The sequence below is a fragment of the Agrilus planipennis genome, unplaced genomic scaffold, assembly GCF_000699045.2.
Source record: "Agrilus planipennis isolate EAB-ADULT unplaced genomic scaffold, Apla_2.0 scaffold4, whole genome shotgun sequence".
NCBI classification, from domain to species: domain Eukaryota; kingdom Metazoa; phylum Arthropoda; class Insecta; order Coleoptera; family Buprestidae; genus Agrilus; species Agrilus planipennis.
This window is the reverse complement of record NW_020442463.1, coordinates 78,476-95,219: the sequence shown is the minus strand read 5'-3', so window position 1 is coordinate 95,219 and position 16,744 is coordinate 78,476. Positions and strand designations below refer to the sequence as shown.

At 32.0% G+C, this 16,744-nt stretch overlaps 4 protein-coding genes across 5 annotated transcripts in view; 2 read left to right on the top strand and 2 right to left on the bottom strand.

Moving 5' to 3' along the window:
- Nucleotides 1-8,327, bottom strand: part of LOC108736844 (claspin) — a 43,699-nt gene extending 35,372 nt beyond the window's left edge. Inside the window, exons 1-15 of the mRNA XM_025980892.1 lie at nt 7,693-8,327; nt 7,482-7,640; nt 7,200-7,420; nt 6,118-7,134; nt 5,854-6,065; nt 5,645-5,793; nt 5,305-5,581; nt 5,052-5,194; nt 4,797-4,991; nt 3,342-3,822; nt 3,101-3,283; nt 2,857-3,034; nt 2,676-2,791; nt 2,484-2,611; nt 2,243-2,426 (exon numbers count right to left, since the gene is read on the bottom strand). Of these exons, the coding sequence (XP_025836677.1) occupies nt 2,243-2,426; nt 2,484-2,611; nt 2,676-2,791; nt 2,857-3,034; nt 3,101-3,283; nt 3,342-3,822; nt 4,797-4,991; nt 5,052-5,194; nt 5,305-5,581; nt 5,645-5,793; nt 5,854-6,065; nt 6,118-7,134; nt 7,200-7,420; nt 7,482-7,640; nt 7,693-8,193 (4,144 nt within the window). The 5' untranslated portion in view covers nt 8,194-8,327. The remainder of the gene's footprint in view (nt 1-2,242; nt 2,427-2,483; nt 2,612-2,675; nt 2,792-2,856; nt 3,035-3,100; nt 3,284-3,341; nt 3,823-4,796; nt 4,992-5,051; nt 5,195-5,304; nt 5,582-5,644; nt 5,794-5,853; nt 6,066-6,117; nt 7,135-7,199; nt 7,421-7,481; nt 7,641-7,692) is intronic.
- Nucleotides 8,328-8,645: 318 nt separating this feature from the next.
- LOC108736845 (serine/threonine-protein phosphatase 5-like) lies at nt 8,646-13,366 on the top strand. The gene is made up of 12 exons (XM_018469432.1): nt 8,646-8,649; nt 8,821-8,939; nt 9,064-9,122; nt 10,101-10,383; nt 10,446-10,593; nt 10,652-10,773; nt 10,832-10,996; nt 11,483-11,588; nt 11,656-11,798; nt 12,081-12,388; nt 12,733-12,814; nt 13,284-13,366. Exons 1-12 carry the CDS (start codon nt 8,646-8,648, stop codon nt 13,341-13,343), a joined length of 1,599 nt encoding a protein of 532 aa, XP_018324934.1. The 3' UTR covers nt 13,344-13,366.
- A 911-nt stretch (nt 13,367-14,277) lies between these two features.
- Nucleotides 14,278-16,583, top strand: LOC108736852 (ras-related protein Rab-1A). 2 transcript variants are annotated; one of them, XM_018469439.2, is made up of 7 exons: nt 14,278-14,466; nt 15,092-15,164; nt 15,232-15,279; nt 15,339-15,386; nt 15,650-15,877; nt 16,022-16,253; nt 16,344-16,583. In XM_018469439.2, exons 1-6 carry the CDS (start codon nt 14,453-14,455, stop codon nt 16,217-16,219), a joined length of 609 nt encoding a protein of 202 aa, XP_018324941.1. In that variant the 5' UTR covers nt 14,278-14,452; the 3' UTR covers nt 16,220-16,253; nt 16,344-16,583. The 2 variants fall into 2 exon arrangements, with proteins under 2 accessions (XP_018324941.1, XP_018324940.1); XM_018469438.2 differs by having other exon boundaries at nt 16,022-16,583.
- LOC112906562 (dihydroxyacetone phosphate acyltransferase-like) overlaps nt 16,519-16,744 on the bottom strand; it is a 1,401-nt gene continuing 1,175 nt past the window's right edge. Inside the window, exon 6 of the mRNA XM_025980891.1 lies at nt 16,519-16,532. Within this exon, the coding sequence (XP_025836676.1) occupies nt 16,519-16,532 (14 nt within the window). The remainder of the gene's footprint in view (nt 16,533-16,744) is intronic.

Here is a 16,744-nt window from a genome sequence, read left to right as displayed (position 1 = left end):
AATTTTTAAGTGAATCGGGAGAATTATTACATTTTTTAAATATACTTTAAAAGTATTATTTATCTAAAAATTATTATTTATAAAATATCAATATAAATTTTGCGTAGTATCTATACCAAGTAATCTATTTTGCATAATAGACCACTGTAAGTAAGTACCTATGTACTCCTATTTTAAAGTAAGGTAAGTCAGAAAGGAAACAATAAACCCAAGTTCGCAGTATAAGTATAACTTCCAAAAGAAATATATTACTTGAATCTCCTGGAACAGGTGACTTTCTTGGGACTATAAACGTCTTTTGTAAATGCCAATGAAATAACACATAAAGTTTACAAGCTGAAGAGGATAAAATGAGAGAAATTCTAGAGATGGGTTTGTGGAATAAAATTACCGGTGGTACCTTTGGAAAATGCGGAACGTAAACAGGTTCCTAAACTATAAAGTGCATAAATTGAAAATATCATGAATAATGGAAGGGGATTCATAGAGCTAGATAAGAATGAGGCGTTCCACAGACGTCCTTTAAAACGTGGCGCTTCGCAGATGAAGGATTCCAGAAAAACGACTGTGGAAACTCCCCCGTAGTCATTAATACGCAGAGAATAGATATAGTAGACTGTTCCAAGAAGTTTCTTGACAAGAAGAAAGTCAAGATGGAACTGGTAAGTTCCAAGTTACGAATATACCATCAAGGTAGAAAAAGAGAGATAGAAGTGTCCTCAGGTAGAAATAGTTACCACGATAAATGAGCAAGGCGAAAAGGAGTAAGACAAAGAGCTCCAACAGGCCTGGAAGGTGATGACCAAGAGAGGTGTGACCCGCTCCGTAGATTACTTGTACGCGCCGTAATTTACAGAAGGAGGAGCCTTAGAAGAATCTTCAAGTTTATCGGTAGAAGAAAAGCTATAGAAATCTGGATGGAATGTATGATTAGATTGGTCTCCGGCCACAGGACCGAGCGGCTTGGTTTAGAGGTTTAGGCTAATGCTTAGAATTCGGGAGGACCTCGATTCGATTCCGGGTCCATCTACCTTGGTCCGAGTTTTTCTATGGTTTCCTTGAATCACTTAGGCAAATGCTGGGGTAGTAATATTACACATATAATTTTTCATTCTCTTCTGTCTTCCTTTCGTCTGTCTCATCTTTCTCACCTGAACCACCACCCACCCATTTCCACGATTCTTGAAAAGAGGCTGAAGAGGGCCCTACTTTCCGGCGTAGTCCGGAGGGACTGCCCGCCCATCAGCATTAGTGACACCCAGAAAACAAAAACAAAAGGCCACAGAGAGAAGTAGGAAAACAGAAAATAATGCAACTAAAATAGCAATAGGAGAGAAAGTTTTCGATAAGGAAGAATCACACGTTAACGTCTTATGCCAACTAAAAAACAGAATAGACAATTACACAGTACACACGTTGCTAACAGTGGTCGTTTCAATAAATAACTAAAATAAATTTGAAAATTTAATGTTTATTTACCATACAAGCCTTAACATTAGATTTCAGAATATTTTGTATAATATAAACTGGTGCAGGGACCATTGGCCCCCGGCGGTGTAAATGAGGGATGGCAAAAATGCTTTCTTCAGTATTAGATAGAATCAATTCCACTGCATAGTAATGTTAGATATTTCAATTTCTTAGTCAATTTTTAAAGCTAAAATAAAAAAGCTGAAGGTCGAATAGTCGGACCCTAACAGTTCATTTTATGATAGGGACGAAAGCCGTTATTATACTCCAAGCTACCAGAGTAACAAATGTACGTCGTAGAATACCTACGATTATAAAAGCTGAAACCGTAACAATCTCAGAAAAACATACCACTATAGATTTCGCATGTTCTACTATAAACAAGATACTTTTTATATTCTATTTACATCTAGCACTGCAAAATAATATGGTAAATTTCATAAATACCATTAGCAAAATGATGCAAAATAAAATAATAAAAATAAACTCCTGATGCTATGCTGAAGCTCGGCTGAAACCTAGAGAAAGGTTAGGCGGATTTTGTACATTGTGAAACGACTGCGGCTAACAATGGTCGTTTTGAAAACACAAACTAACTCTTCAATCGACCAGTGGTCGTTGGCGGACTTTGATCTTAACTTACTATAAATGCATTCGTTAGTTTTATCTGTTTTTTATAGTTCATCATCATAAGGTCGTCAGTCCTAAGACTAGTTGGACACGCACTTCCACTCTTTCCTATCTTGCGCTAATCTTCGCATTTCCCTAAAGCTAGAGCNTGGCTCATCATAGCTGCTATTGTTCTGTTTTGGTGTTTTTAAATCCGTTGCTTGTGCATTATTTTGTAAGGCTGATGAGCTTCTTTGTAAAGCTTTCTGACCTAACTCCATTATCTGATGGCTGCTACTTAAAAACGTTATTTCACTTTCTTTGATAACATTATCTTTTTTCATCTTCTGAAACAACAAATATTAACATTAATTCTAACATGTAAAATTAAACACGATACATACTTCTTTTAAAAACAATTCACGATAATATCTCATTTTTCTCCATCTCTCCTCGCTCTCTGTTTTGTCTTGATTGCTAACGTTGTCTTCATCATTCTCTTTGCCGGTGCTTTCGTTACCAAACAGGAAATCTTTAAATAAAAAGGGTATCTACAATTAGACAACGATTAAAGTAATAAGAAACTGCGTATGTACCAATATCTTTCCAACGAAATTGTCTTTTTCTTCCACTTCCATGAAGCTCACCATCTTCCAAAAGAAGTTCTTGTAAAATTCTAATCTCACGATTGTCGTCATCCAACACCTGACGCCTGAAACGCGAATAAATCGTAAATGTTTAAGACTAATCCAAATAACAAATTAATTTATTTATTACATGTGTATCTTCTCTAAATTTCTGCGCACCTCCACTTCATCAAATTTCTCTTTATCACCTTCTTCAATTTCTAATTTATCTAATTCTTCATTTTCTACTTCGTCTTCACTACCCCATTCGGATTCCGACAGTTCTGCTTCATTCTCAAAGAAGTCTGATGGTTTCAAAGGAACTATATCTAAAATAAATTAGACATAAAATTATATGTATTTAAGTAGTATTTTCTTAACAAAAAGGTAGTTACCTTCTTTGTCATCACTATCATCTTCATTTTCGTTATCTTCAATTTCATTTTCTTCAGAGTCATAATTCACATTTTTCTTACTAGTATTTAAATTTTCTTCTTCCTCATTTTCAATCACATCATCGTGCAAATCTATTTCTTCTTGGTTCTCATTATTTTCTTCATCAGAATCACTTTCATCATCTATATATAACTACAAAAGTTAGATTATCCTTTACTCGCTTGTAAAGCGATATCTTACCTGAAAAAGTAATCTTCTTCATGCTATTCTTTTTCTTCAAATTTTTGAAATTTCCCTCACAATCTTCGAGCGTTTCTTCATCTGAGGAATCTAATATTAATCGCCCTCCTTTAATCTTCACTTCGCAATCTTCATTTAAAGCTAATTTCGTATCTAAATCAAGCTCTTTATCATTTACTGGAGATTCAAATTTCTTTTTAAAATTATTCATTTCTTCTTCATCAAGCAGTTGAGAAATAAATATATTTTCATATTCACTGTTGTTCAAATTTTTTACTTCCTTGTCAATTTTGTCAAGAAATACTTTTTCAACAATTCTGTTGCTGGTAGATTCCGAGCTTTTTGAGACTTCTTTATCCCCATGTTTAATAGCTTGTGACTGATCTACGTTGGACATTTCTTGTAAATTATCTACTGTGTCTTTCTCCGGCTGGGTTGAAAATGTGCCAGAACATAGTAAAGCAATATTCTCCATATCAGACTGAAAATGAAAATAAATAAATTGTTTATTGCCACCAAATCAAATACACAAGTTATATACAATATCAATCGATTTGTTAAGCACTATATTTTAAAATTATATGTAACTACCTTGCGCATTTGATGCTGCAAGGAGAGTAGATTTAGCCCATTCACAGCAGTAGCTTAAGAGAAAAAAGAAAAGAAAGTAGGCGATACGCTATCTATATATTTGTTTTTTTCGTAAATTTTAGTTAAATAAGAGACCAGAGATAAGAGCCTGTATTTACTAATGTCATGCACGTTGCCACTTTTAAAGAAAAAAACAATGTCTGCAGTTTTAATATGAGAAGGACAATACGCGGTATCTATTATTCTATTAATAATATAAGCTAGCAGTTTTGCTATGAAATCACTTAAAGACCTTAGAATTTTTCCACCGGCTTTATCTTTGTAACAAGTGAATAACTATATTAATTTCAACATAATTACCAGGCTCTAAGAAAAAATTATTAGGACAATAACTCTCGTCTGTCACAGCGGTCTTGATGAAGGTTCAGTTATATTTTCAACAGTTAAGACTATTGTATTAAAATATTCACTAAAACAGTTTGCTATTTGGATAGACTGAGTTATTCTCACTTTTTATTCACCAAACAAAATATAATCAATATGGTTATTTTTCTTTTTGCTAACATTTAACTGTTCCTTAACAAAATCCCATATTTTTTTAGTGTCCTACGTATCCTACCCTTATCATAATTGTCTTTGGCCTTTAAAATTAACTTTTTCATTAAAACAGAATAAGATTTGCACATGATAAACAAGTCATTATCATACATGTTATCCTTCCAGTCCTTATACAATTTATCCTTTCGCCTTTCTACATGATTCTATCAACCCAGCAGTGATCCATACCATTCTACCTTTTTTAACTCTATTACTTTTGAATTAAAATAAATAATAAAAATTAATCTACTTTATTATAATCAGTACCTGACTTGAAATTGTTTCAGAATTCGTGATAGGGTCTACTGAATCGAACACTAGTTTCCTTTGAGGTCCACCAGGTTGTTGCGAAGTGTTCTCATCATCATCTTCATCTTCTTGGTTAGTATTATTGTCAATATCTTTTGACTGCGAAGAGTTCAACAAGGGAAAGGAAGTGTCCTTGGGGGACTCTCTAAGAAACTGCATACAAAATTGAAAATATATGTTGTAATTAGTAGTATAAGCATTTTAATTTATTACTTTTGATGCTGAATAGCTTTGTAATCCTGTCAAAAACGTCACAGGTGTTAGAAAATCAAAATTGTCTTTGTATTCGGCAGGTTGCCGAATAGGAGACTCTGATGCTCTGAGTTGATATGCTGGTAAAACATCATCTTCGTCATCTAAAAAAAAGTTTCACAAATTAATTATGTAGCAATGAATCTATATACATATAATCAGGCCCGTTTAACCAAATAGACTACTAGATTTTTTTACAATATAAATAACTTACAAGACTGGGTAGAATCCAACTCTGCGTTAAAGCCACTTGACTTTTTACCATTAGATTTATTTTGGTTATCTTCAGTTTGTTCTTTTTCTTCCTCCTCTGAGTCGTCGTCTTCAAACCTTTTCACTATTCTTCTAAGTTTTTTTGGTGAATTTGATAATTCCTTTTGAATACCATCCTTTTCAGTATTTTCAAAACAATCTTCTGGTTGTTTTTTATTTTTATTTTTATCTATATTCGCCTCCTCTTCTTCCAATTCTGCGTCATCACTTTCCTCAGCCTGTAAGCATTCAATCATATGTTATATATATACAATAAAACAATGACTGAGATAACAGTAAACCTCTTCATCAATGAAGTCGCATTTCTTTGTCTTCTTTTGAACTACTGTATATTCATCTTCTTCCTCTTCTTCTTCGTCATCTGATAGATCAGAATCTGATAACAATGCCTCCTCTTCTTCATCATCTAAATAACTATCGCATATCTTTTCTGAGGGGAAAACATTTAGACAATTAAAAAAGCAAAATACAAAATACATCAAATAAAGACCTTCTTTTGATAAATTTTCTTTTGAAGACAACGGTGTAGATTTTGTTTGCCATTTTTCATATTTATTCTTCATGATTTTACTTTGTAATTCATCCCTTAATTTTTGAAGTTTTGCCCCTGGTTTCTCTGCTATGGTAACAGGCTCATCTTCAACATCTACAGTCATCACTACAGTTTCTTTTCGTAATTCCCCATCATCAAAACTGACAACTCTAAAAAATTTAATTACAATAAAATTTCCATTTTAAAAGAAATAGTTTTTACTCTGTATGCACTTCATTTTTGTGTGACTTTTTTGATAATGCATGGCTCAAGAAACGCCCTTTTAGTTTACTTATCCCATTAGCTGATGGTTTATCATCACCAAAAATTATAATCTCGTCAGGATTTCCATTTAATTTTGGTTGCTTGAAAAGGTTAAGCTTTTCTTTTAAAAGCTGTAACTTTGTAGGTTTATTTGTGGTGTCTTTTGGTTGGTCAACATTAGTAAAATTTTGTATGATGTTGTTTAATATCCTCTCTTCTTTTTCATCAAACACTGAGTTCACTGCAACTTCTTCAGCTTTTGTAGTACTCAAAACATTTTCTTCTATGTTGTCCACTTCGACTTCATCTAAATTGAAATCATACTCAAACGTATCCACTTCGAGATCCTTATTTTTTTCAATTGTAGAACTCTCAATTATATTATTATAATTATCATTTTTTTGAGCTTTCACTATCGTCTGGTCATTTACCTTATATAAGTTTGTTTCTGGTTTTGTCTGTAAAGTTTCTTGTGTCTTTTCTATTTCTAAAACTTCATCATCTGCTACAATGTCTAATGGCTCTTCACTGATTAATGAATTTAGCTGCTCTTCTGAAATATTTCTGTCGTCATTCATTCTTTGAGAATTACTTTCATATTCTTTTAAATTTTGGTTTTCTATTACATCTGGTACTTGATACCGATCTTGCCTGCTTTTGTCTTCATTAACAGAATCTACTTGTTTCTGTTCTCCATCTATAAGCATTAAAAAGCCTTCAGTTCCTTTTTTATTGTTCAAACATTCAGCAGTTTCCATAATTGTTTCAGTTTTCATAATTCTGTTTTCTTCCTCATTATCATTGATTTGTTTTGGTGGTAATTTTGCCTCTTGTCCATTTTTATTCTCATTTTCATTTTCTTTATCATTGCTATTTAAAACAGCTTTATCCTCCTGTTCCCCACAATCATCTTCAGGTTCACTGTCAGACTTATAAAATACTTGCACCACCTTCTCATGCTCCTTAATTTTTTCCCTGTTAAATTAAACAATTAAATGCCATTACCAAATATTTTTTTTATTAATGAAAATAAAACATACGTGATTATATTAAGTTGTTGGGAAGCTAACTTAATAGCAACAGAAGGAGGTGTATTAATACTTGGCACAGTAGATGATATTTTAGGTTTGCTACTTAAAAATTCTTTAAGTGATCGAGATTTTGGTTTATGGTATGGAATAGCCACATTTAAGTTTCGTAGTCTTTTTTGGGACTCGTTGAAAATTTCCTTGCGTTGTTCTAATGCTTCTTTACCAGTCATCTACAAGTTTAAAAACATTACTTTATAATTAAACATTTAGTCAGTAAATCGTTACACAAACTTTTTTGGTTTTCTTTTTAGGATTTCTTGATTCTCTTCTTTTATTACCGGCTTTTGAAGTACTTTTAATATTCTTTAATTCAGTAACCATCTCTATTACAGGGTCTTCATTATTATCATCTTCTGAAGTATCTGAGTCACACAGAGCATTTAATTTGTTCTAAATTAAATAAATAATAATTAAACTTAATCAACTCAATAAAATTAGTTACCTTAGTCTCTTCAAACAAAGAAGTGTCTTCAGGAATTAACTGCCCCTTGCTATTTGTAATGTAAATCATATTAGTATTTAGAACCGATCGATTTTCCATATTTTTCTTATCTGCTTCAATTTCTTTATTAACAATCCTTAATTCACATAACTTATTACTTGCCCTTCCATCAAAAGTATTAATTCCTTTTAAAAAGTTCTCATCAGTCTCACAATTTTTTTGATCTGTGTCAGAATCATCCCCGTCTACAATTGCTAAACTTGTTGGTTTAGACTTGTTTATTAACTGGTCTTCAGTCTCAGGGGATTCTAGGAGCGTAACATTTTCTGAATTGTTCGTCGTTTCTTTGTCAGTAGTAGTTTCAGTTGCCTCTGAAGCTTTTCCTTCATGGTCAGATTCATCACTATCAAACACAACCCTTTTTTTACGTTTAGAATAAATTATCGACTGCGATGTGTCTTCGGATTCTTTTAAAGTTGGTATTTCATTTTTTTCTTCCATTATAGCTTTGTTCAGATAAAATTCTGTTATTATGAAGAGACGGGTACTACCTCGAAATATCTGGATCTATAAATGAAAAGTAAAAATTTGATGGAAGTACTAATTGTAGTGTTATTTCTAGTAACCGTGTTTATAATTACTTTTCAAATTTGTTAATANATTTATAAAATATCAATATAAATTTTGCGTAGTATCTATACCAAGTAATCTATTTTGCATAATAGACCACTGTAAGTAAGTACCTATGTACTCCTATTTTAAACTAAGGTAAGTCAGAAAGGAAACAATAAACCCAAGGTCGCAGTATAAGTATAACTTCCAAAAGAAATATATTACTTGAATCTCCTGGAACAGGTGACTTTCTTGGGACTATAAACGTCTTTTGTAAATGCCAATGAAATAACACATAAAGTTTACAAGCTGAAGAGGATAAAATGAGAGAAATTCTAGAGATGGGTTTGTGGAATAAAATTACCGGTGGTACCTTTGGAAAATGCGGAACGTAAACAGGTTCCTAAACTATAAAGTGCATAAATTGAAAATATCATGAATAATGGAAGGGGATTCATAGAGCTAGATAAGAATGAGGCGTTCCACAGACGTCCTTTAAAACGTGGCGCTTCGCAGATGAAGGATTCCAGAAAAACGACTGTGGAAACTCCCCCGTAGTCATTAATACGCAGAGAATAGATATAGTAGACTGTTCCAAGAAGTTTCTTGACAAGAAGAAAGTCAAGATGGAACTGGTAAGTTCCAAGTTACGAATATACCATCAAGGTAGAAAAAGAGAGATAGAAGTGTCCTCAGGTAGAAATAGTTACCACGATAAATGAGCAAGGCGAAAAGGAGTAAGACAAAGAGCTCCAACAGGCCTGGAAGGTGATGACCAAGAGAGGTGTGACCCGCTCCGTAGATTACTTGTACGCGCCGTAATTTACAGAAGGAGGAGCCTTAGAAGAATCTTCAAGTTTATCGGTAGAAGAAAAGCTATAGAAATCTGGATGGAATGTATGATTAGATTGGTCTCCGGCCACAGGACCGAGCGGCTTGGTTTAGAGGTTTAGGCTAATGCTTAGAATTCGGGAGGACCTCGATTCGATTCCGGGTCCATCTACCTTGGTCCGAGTTTTTCTATGGTTTCCTTGAATCACTTAGGCAAATGCTGGGGTAGTAATATTACACATATAATTTTTCATTCTCTTCTGTCTTCCTTTCGTCTGTCTCATCTTTCTCACCTGAACCACCACCCACCCATTTCCACGATTCTTGAAAAGAGGCTGAAGAGGGCCCTACTTTCCGGCCTAGTTCGGAGGGACTGCCCGCCCATCAGCATTAGTGACACCCAGAAAACAAAAACAAAAGGCCACAGGGAGAAGTAGGAAACAGAAAATAGTGCAACTAAAATAGCAATAGGAGAGAAAGTTTTCGATAAGGAAGAATCACACGTTAACGTCTTATGCCAACTAAAAAACAGAATAGACAATTACACAGTACACACGTTGCTAACAGTGGTCGTTTCAATAAATAACTAAAATAAATTTGAAAATTTAATGTTTATTTACCATACAAGCCTTAACATTAGATTTCAGAATATTTTGTATAATATAAACTGGTGCAGGGACCATTGGCCCCCGGCGGTGTAAATGAGGGATGGCAAAAATGCTTTCTTCAGTATTAGATAGAATCAATTCCACTGCATAGTAATGTTAGATATTTCAATTTCTTAGTCAATTTTTAAAGCTAAAATAAAAAAGCTGAAGGTCGAATAGTCGGACCCTAACAGTTCATTTTATGATAGGGACGAAAGCCGTTATTATACTCCAAGCTACTTAACTATTTGCGAACAGTAATCTAATCTAGGTCTACCTCTACCCCTCCTATCNCGTTTTATTTTATTTTATTTAAAGTAATTGCCCACAAGTCTGTCTATTTGATTTTTTTCTTCTAGAACAAGACTACAATAAAGCTATTGAATTATACAGTAAAGCGATAGAGTTGAATCCTAATGTGGCAATTTATTATGGAAATAGAAGTTTTGCATATCTCAAAACTGAATGTTTTGGTTATGCCCTTTTAGATGCATCAAAAGCAATAGAACTAGACAAGTCATATATAAAAGGATTTTATAGAAGAGCTGCTGCTTATATGTCTCTAGGAAAATTTAAAGATGCCCTTAAAGATTATGAATATGTAAATTCTATTAAGAAAATAATTGTAGCTGGTATTTTAAAATGTTTGCAACTTTTTCTTAGGTAACCAAAGCTAGGCCAACTGATAAGGATGCAAAATTGAAATATACGGAGTGTTACAAAATTGTAAAAAAGATTGCATTTGAAAAGGCCATTGCTGTTGTTGATACAAAAAAGAATATAGCTGATACCATTAATTTAGATGCTATGAGTAAGTTTTAAATAACATTAATGTTCCAAACAATTACTTGGCTTTTTGTTCTTTTTAGCAATTGAAACTAATTACAAAGGACCAGAATTAGAAGATGGTAAAGTAACATTAAAGTTCATGAAGGAATTGATGGAACTTTACAAAAAGCAGGAGAAATTGCATAGAAAATATGCATACAAGGTAAATAAACATCATTTAACTGTCATTTTGTTAAGTAAATAAATTCTTTTTTTTTAAGATTCTTTTGGATGTAAAAACATATTTTATGAAACAGCCATCATTAGTTGACATAACAATAGGAGATGATGAAAAGTTTACAGTGTGTGGTGATATACATGGTCAGTTTTATGATCTTATGAATATCTTTGACTTGAATGGATTACCATCTCCTACTAATCCATATGTATCCTTTTAGAATCTTTTTTTACAGAAAAAAGGGGCTAGCATGTGTTAATGTACAAGAGTAAGAAATGAAACTTTTTTAGATTTTATATTATATGTTTTAAACTATTGCATTAACTAAGCGTTAAACACCAGAAAAATACAACTTTATTTCGAGCGGACAAATGCGAAATATGTTATAGTTTTGTTAAAAACTTTTATGCTTACATCATATAAAACTGCAGAGAGGAATTACAAACCAACTGCTGACAATTTGTCGAAATGGCAATTTTCGGATTATCGGTTGCTACTAACAGGTTAGCTTCTGAAGCCTGTTAAAATAACTCGTTTTGGACATATACACCAGAGGTCACACGTGCCGCGTGACACTGTGACGCGTGACATTACACTTTTCGGTTTTATACCCTAGTAAATTTCTTTTCTACCGTCGATAAAGAAGTTTCACTTCAAAAAATGCAAATAGTTATAGTTCTTAACTTATACTTAGCTATTCAATGGCGATTTCGTTGATAGAGGATCGTTTTCAGTTGAATGCATTTTTACATTATTTGGATTTAAACTTCTGTATCCCAATCACTTTTTTATGTCTAGAGGTGAGTTAAATTGTAATTAAGCTACTTAATAATTTTTTTTTAATGTAGAATTTTTGTTTAAATTCAGGTAACCATGAGAGCGCCAATATGAATCAAATGTATGGATTTGATGGTGAAGTTAAAGCCAAATACACTGCTCAAATGGCAGAACTTTTTACAGAAGTATACAATTGGCTACCATTAGCACATTGTTTAAATAAAAGAGTATTAGTAAGTTTTAGTAAACTATTTTTTATATACGTCCGTATAATAATAATAGAGGAACTACATTGTGATTGTAAATCAAATTAATTCAATTTAATACTTTCTCTTACAAATCTCCATAAAGTTATATAATGAAAGAAAATGAATATTAGCATTTCTACATTTTACTTTCTTGCTATTTTGTCTTGCCCTTTTGAGAATTTGAAAATATAATTTTAGTGAGTTTCAAATATTTTTGTGTTTAATTATTGCATTTTATTTTTTATTTATCCTGTTTTACGCTTTTAGGTGATGCACGGTGGATTATTTTCTCGAGATGATGTTACATTAGATGAAATTCGAAGGATTGATAGAAATGGGCAACCCCCCGAAGAGGGGTTAATGTGTGAATTATTATGGAGCGATCCGCAGCCTCAGGCCGGCCGTGCACCTAGTAAAAGGGGAGTGGGCTGTCAATTCGGTCCCGATGTAACGAAGAAATTCTTAGAAAATAATAAATTAGATTATATTATCAGAAGTCATGAAGTTAAGAGTGCTGGTTACGAAGTTGCTCATGATGGAAAATGTATAACAGTATTTTCAGCTCCCAATTACTGGTACTGAGTAAAATATTTATATAAACAGGGCGTTTCACTAGCACATGCACAGTTTCTCTTCAAATCCAATAGAATAAGGGCTGCAAAAAATGGTCTTGGTTGCAAAATAATAATTAATTAAATATTGGAGTTGTTTGTTTATTTATTGAAAAAACGGTCAACAAGAATATGTGCAAAAATAATAATAATTGAAACGGAATGAGATAGAAGATTCCAGTTTTGAGATATAATTAAGGTGGTGCATAGCAGATTTTTTTGGAACTCTTATTCTATGATAAATAAGGAAGTGTCTGGTGTGAGATGCCCTGTGTATTTTGCTAGTCTGTTCAATTTTTTTTTTGCAGTGATACTATGGGAAACAAAGGCGCTTTTATTACCCTTAATGGTAAAGATATGAAGCCACAATTTACAACATATGAAGAAGTGGTAAGTTAAGCATTCAATTAGTTTTAATTAGTTATCACCTCAAAGTCGTCACATCTAATAATTGGTTGAATACACCTTCAATCCATCCTATCTCTCCCATTGACTTCCTCTATTCTTCTACTTTTTCAATGCTTCCTTAATTCTAATTTCATTATATTATAACAGCACATGTCTTAAACACTTCTAACTTTTCTTTTTCGTCACACCCACCGTTGATGTTTTACACCTCCAAATATATGTTTTTCTTAATTTTTTCCAAATTTCCAACTTAACCGTTTGTGAACACAGAAGTGAGTTTTTTTATCAAAAGTGACTAAACCCTGTTGTATTCCTTAAGTTATGATTCTGTCGGTTTTTGAATCCTGATTTTCTCCTAGAAATCGAAAATTGGCGACTTTTTTAGCTTTTTATGTCAAGTCTTATATAGGTCCTTTAATTATTAAGTTAAATTAATTTTAATTGTTTTCAGCCCCATCCCAATGTTAAACCAATGGCCTATGCGAATTCGTTTTTAAATTTAATGTGGTAGTACCTGCTTATCCTGTTGTAGTATAATTTTAGTTTTCTTTTTTACTTGAGTTGAGGATCATTGGTGTATCTACTTGTTTATATAGGAAAATATGTTATTTTTTTGTTGTTTCCTCTGTTTTGTTGTATTTCGTTTAAACATTTTTTTAATACAGTAATGGCATAGCAATCACATTAATAAATTGAAAATATCGTTAATAGTAATTTTAATGAGTACCTTTAAGAATAATTAAATTGTTCTCATTTTTTAAAATAAACAATTCAGTCTCTCGACTGTTACAACATTATTAAAAAGTAACTGCCCTTAAATAAAATATTTATTATAAATTATTGTCTTCTTAATTAACTTATTATTTCCCCAAACCAAAGCGTTGTAGATATCATTTACTTTTGTCTCAATAGTATTTAAAAAAACTTGACTTGCTTTTTAGGGTATTCATTTTAAGTTAATATTGCATTTTTTCCTTTTCCACAAGTTACAAACAATAAAATAAAAAAAAAAATCTAACAATAGTTAAGAAAAAAAGTAAAATAAATTTTATGAATCGTGAACGTCATGTTTCCTTAGAGGCCCCTCACTCCATGTCATGCCGCGTCATGCTAATCAATGTACCATCCCCCCCTGTTTGTAAACGTATTTTTTGAAAAACTCATTAGGAAAGAAAATTTTTCTCAAGTGTAGAAAATCCCAGAAAAATATTTTTTTAAGGAAATCGTTATAAGATTACCCTTTAGTAGAGTGTTTATCGTTTTTATAAAAAGTTTGTTTGCTTGTGCAATTATTACTGCAAAAAAATATTAATTGGAACAGTCCAAATGGGGCTTATTTGTTATTTTCACTCGTTTGAAACGTAAAGCATATTTAGATACAATTTAAATTTGGCGCCACTGAAACGGGAAGAGATCTATGTGCGCATTTGCATTAAACTTCATGTTACGTCAGTGTTCAAAGTGTACATAGCTGCAAGTGAAGTTCTGGCAGCCATTGTCCAAGTTTTGCGTATTTATGTACATAAATTTTTGTATTAATATAATATTTGTATAGCGAATTAGATTTAGGCGTTTTTAGAAATTAGCTGTGGGTAATTTGTCAATTTTATCGTCTTGAAAATGAATCCAGAATAGTAAGTATCGATTGTTCGTATCATATTGTACTTGACAGAAAGAGATGTTTTATTTGCATATTTTGCTGCTTTCGAATCATATTTTGTTACTATGCTAAAGAATGCCTTTGATGTTGATATTATTACGGGAAATTAACAAAGCATGTTTTTATAGACAGTATTGGCCACCCACAATAGCTTTGGTTTTTTCGAAATGGGTGTCAAACCATGATACGTCATTTCTTACACCTGCATTAAAAGCAAACCTACCAGTAATTACATCGTTTTTTCACTTAATTAAGCTTTCTTTAGCTATTATTTATTACTTATTTTAAAATCATTAACGGTTTTTGTTGTTACGCGAATTGGTTTACAAGGATGTGATCAAACTTAGTAGCATCATATTTTTTTTTTGTAAATTTATTAATGCTGCAGTTAAGAAATAAAAACCATGTTTTTTAATTTAAATGGACTTAATTGTGAATCATATCAGAAATAAAGTGTGGTGCTAATAAATTAAAATTAACAGAAAATTACTACATCCTAGTAGGTTAGGCATGTTTCTTTGCTGTGTTCTTATTTAAAATGATTCATCATTATTGTGGACATTTGTACTTATTTATTTTCCTCATGCTCTGTTTTCCAGCGATTATTTATTCAAACTATTGCTGATTGGTGATTCAGGAGTAGGAAAGTCTTGTCTTTTACTTAGATTTGCTGTAAGTTAAAAACAAATAATATTGCTAAAATGTTATCTAAAATGAATTTACTTTTTCTTCTTTCCAGGATGACACATACACAGAGAGCTATATAAGTACAATTGGAGTAGATTTTGTAAGTTTCTTTTTTACATTTGATTAATTTTTATCTGATAAATTTGTATTTCTTTTCAGAAAATCAGAACTATTGACCTGGATGGGAAAACAATAAAGCTACAAATTGTAAGTCCATCTTCAAAATCAGTTTGGTTAGATGTGTAGTTTATTACACCATCCTTGTATTTTACTCCACAAAGTGATGAGACTTACGTAGCGCTGCCAGCATTTTTATTAATGACGAATATGCTAAGGTTATGGTAGAAAGAAAAAAAACAAATGTAATGAGTGTTATCCTGATCATGAATTTATGTCAAATTCAAGGAGGGTGTCATAGACTACACTTTTATCTTTGTTTAAGTTTAAAATATGTATACAATTTTTTACAGTGGGACACAGCAGGACAAGAACGTTTCAGAACCATAACGTCCAGTTACTACAGGGGTGCACATGGAATCATTGTAGTCTATGACTGTACTGACCAGGATACTTTTAATAATGTCAAGCAGTGGTTAGAGGAAATAGATCGTTATGCATGTGACAATGTTAATAAACTCCTAGTTGGGAACAAAAGCGATTTAACTACAAAGAAAGTTGTCGATTACACCACAGCAAAAGTAATTTGTTACATCATTTTATCTTGAATTTGCTCTATAAAGTATTATTATCACTATCTGGCATTTTGCAAATGCAATAAGTTTTTACATTTGCTATTGGAGTACTACCAAATTTGTATATATATTTTTGTTTTGTTTTCCTAGGAGTATGCAGATCAGTTAGGCATTCCATTTTTAGAAACATCTGCAAAGAATGCAACAAATGTTGAACAGGCATTTTTGACAATGGCTGCAGAGATAAAGAACCGTGTGGGCCCTCCGTCTTCTGCTGTAGATCAGCCCAATAAAGTAAAAATAGACCAAGGTCGCCCCATTGAAAGCAACAAATCGGGTTGCTGCTGAAATACTTAACTGTCCCAGTGGTGTTTTTTTAAAGGTAATTAAAAATTGTCTGTTTTATGTGCTAAATTCCAAATTTCCTCATCTGAAAACAATTCATGGATATTGTTTGTATTGTTTTGTATAGAAATTCATAAAGGATGGAAGTTCTCTTATTTCTATAGCTTCGAAGAACATTTTAAGATAAGAATTAGTAATCCGTCTTGATCTTACAAAGTTTTCATTTATTGGTTTCTTAATTTTTAGTGAATTTTCTTACCGATTTCGTACTTGTTATTAGTATATCATTAACACCAATACATTTAGCCTAAAGTATCTAATATGATATATTGTCAAAAAAGTTAAATTATAATTTTATTATTTCCTAGCCAATGTATTAATGTATTAAAATTATTTATTTCTCTAGTTGAAATACAATATTTTCTTTAAGTTTATAATTTTTGATCAGGCATTTGTTATATTAATTTTAATTATGTTTAATTAAATTGAAAAAGTGGTGTCAAGAAATCAATTATTTTCTATTAAGAA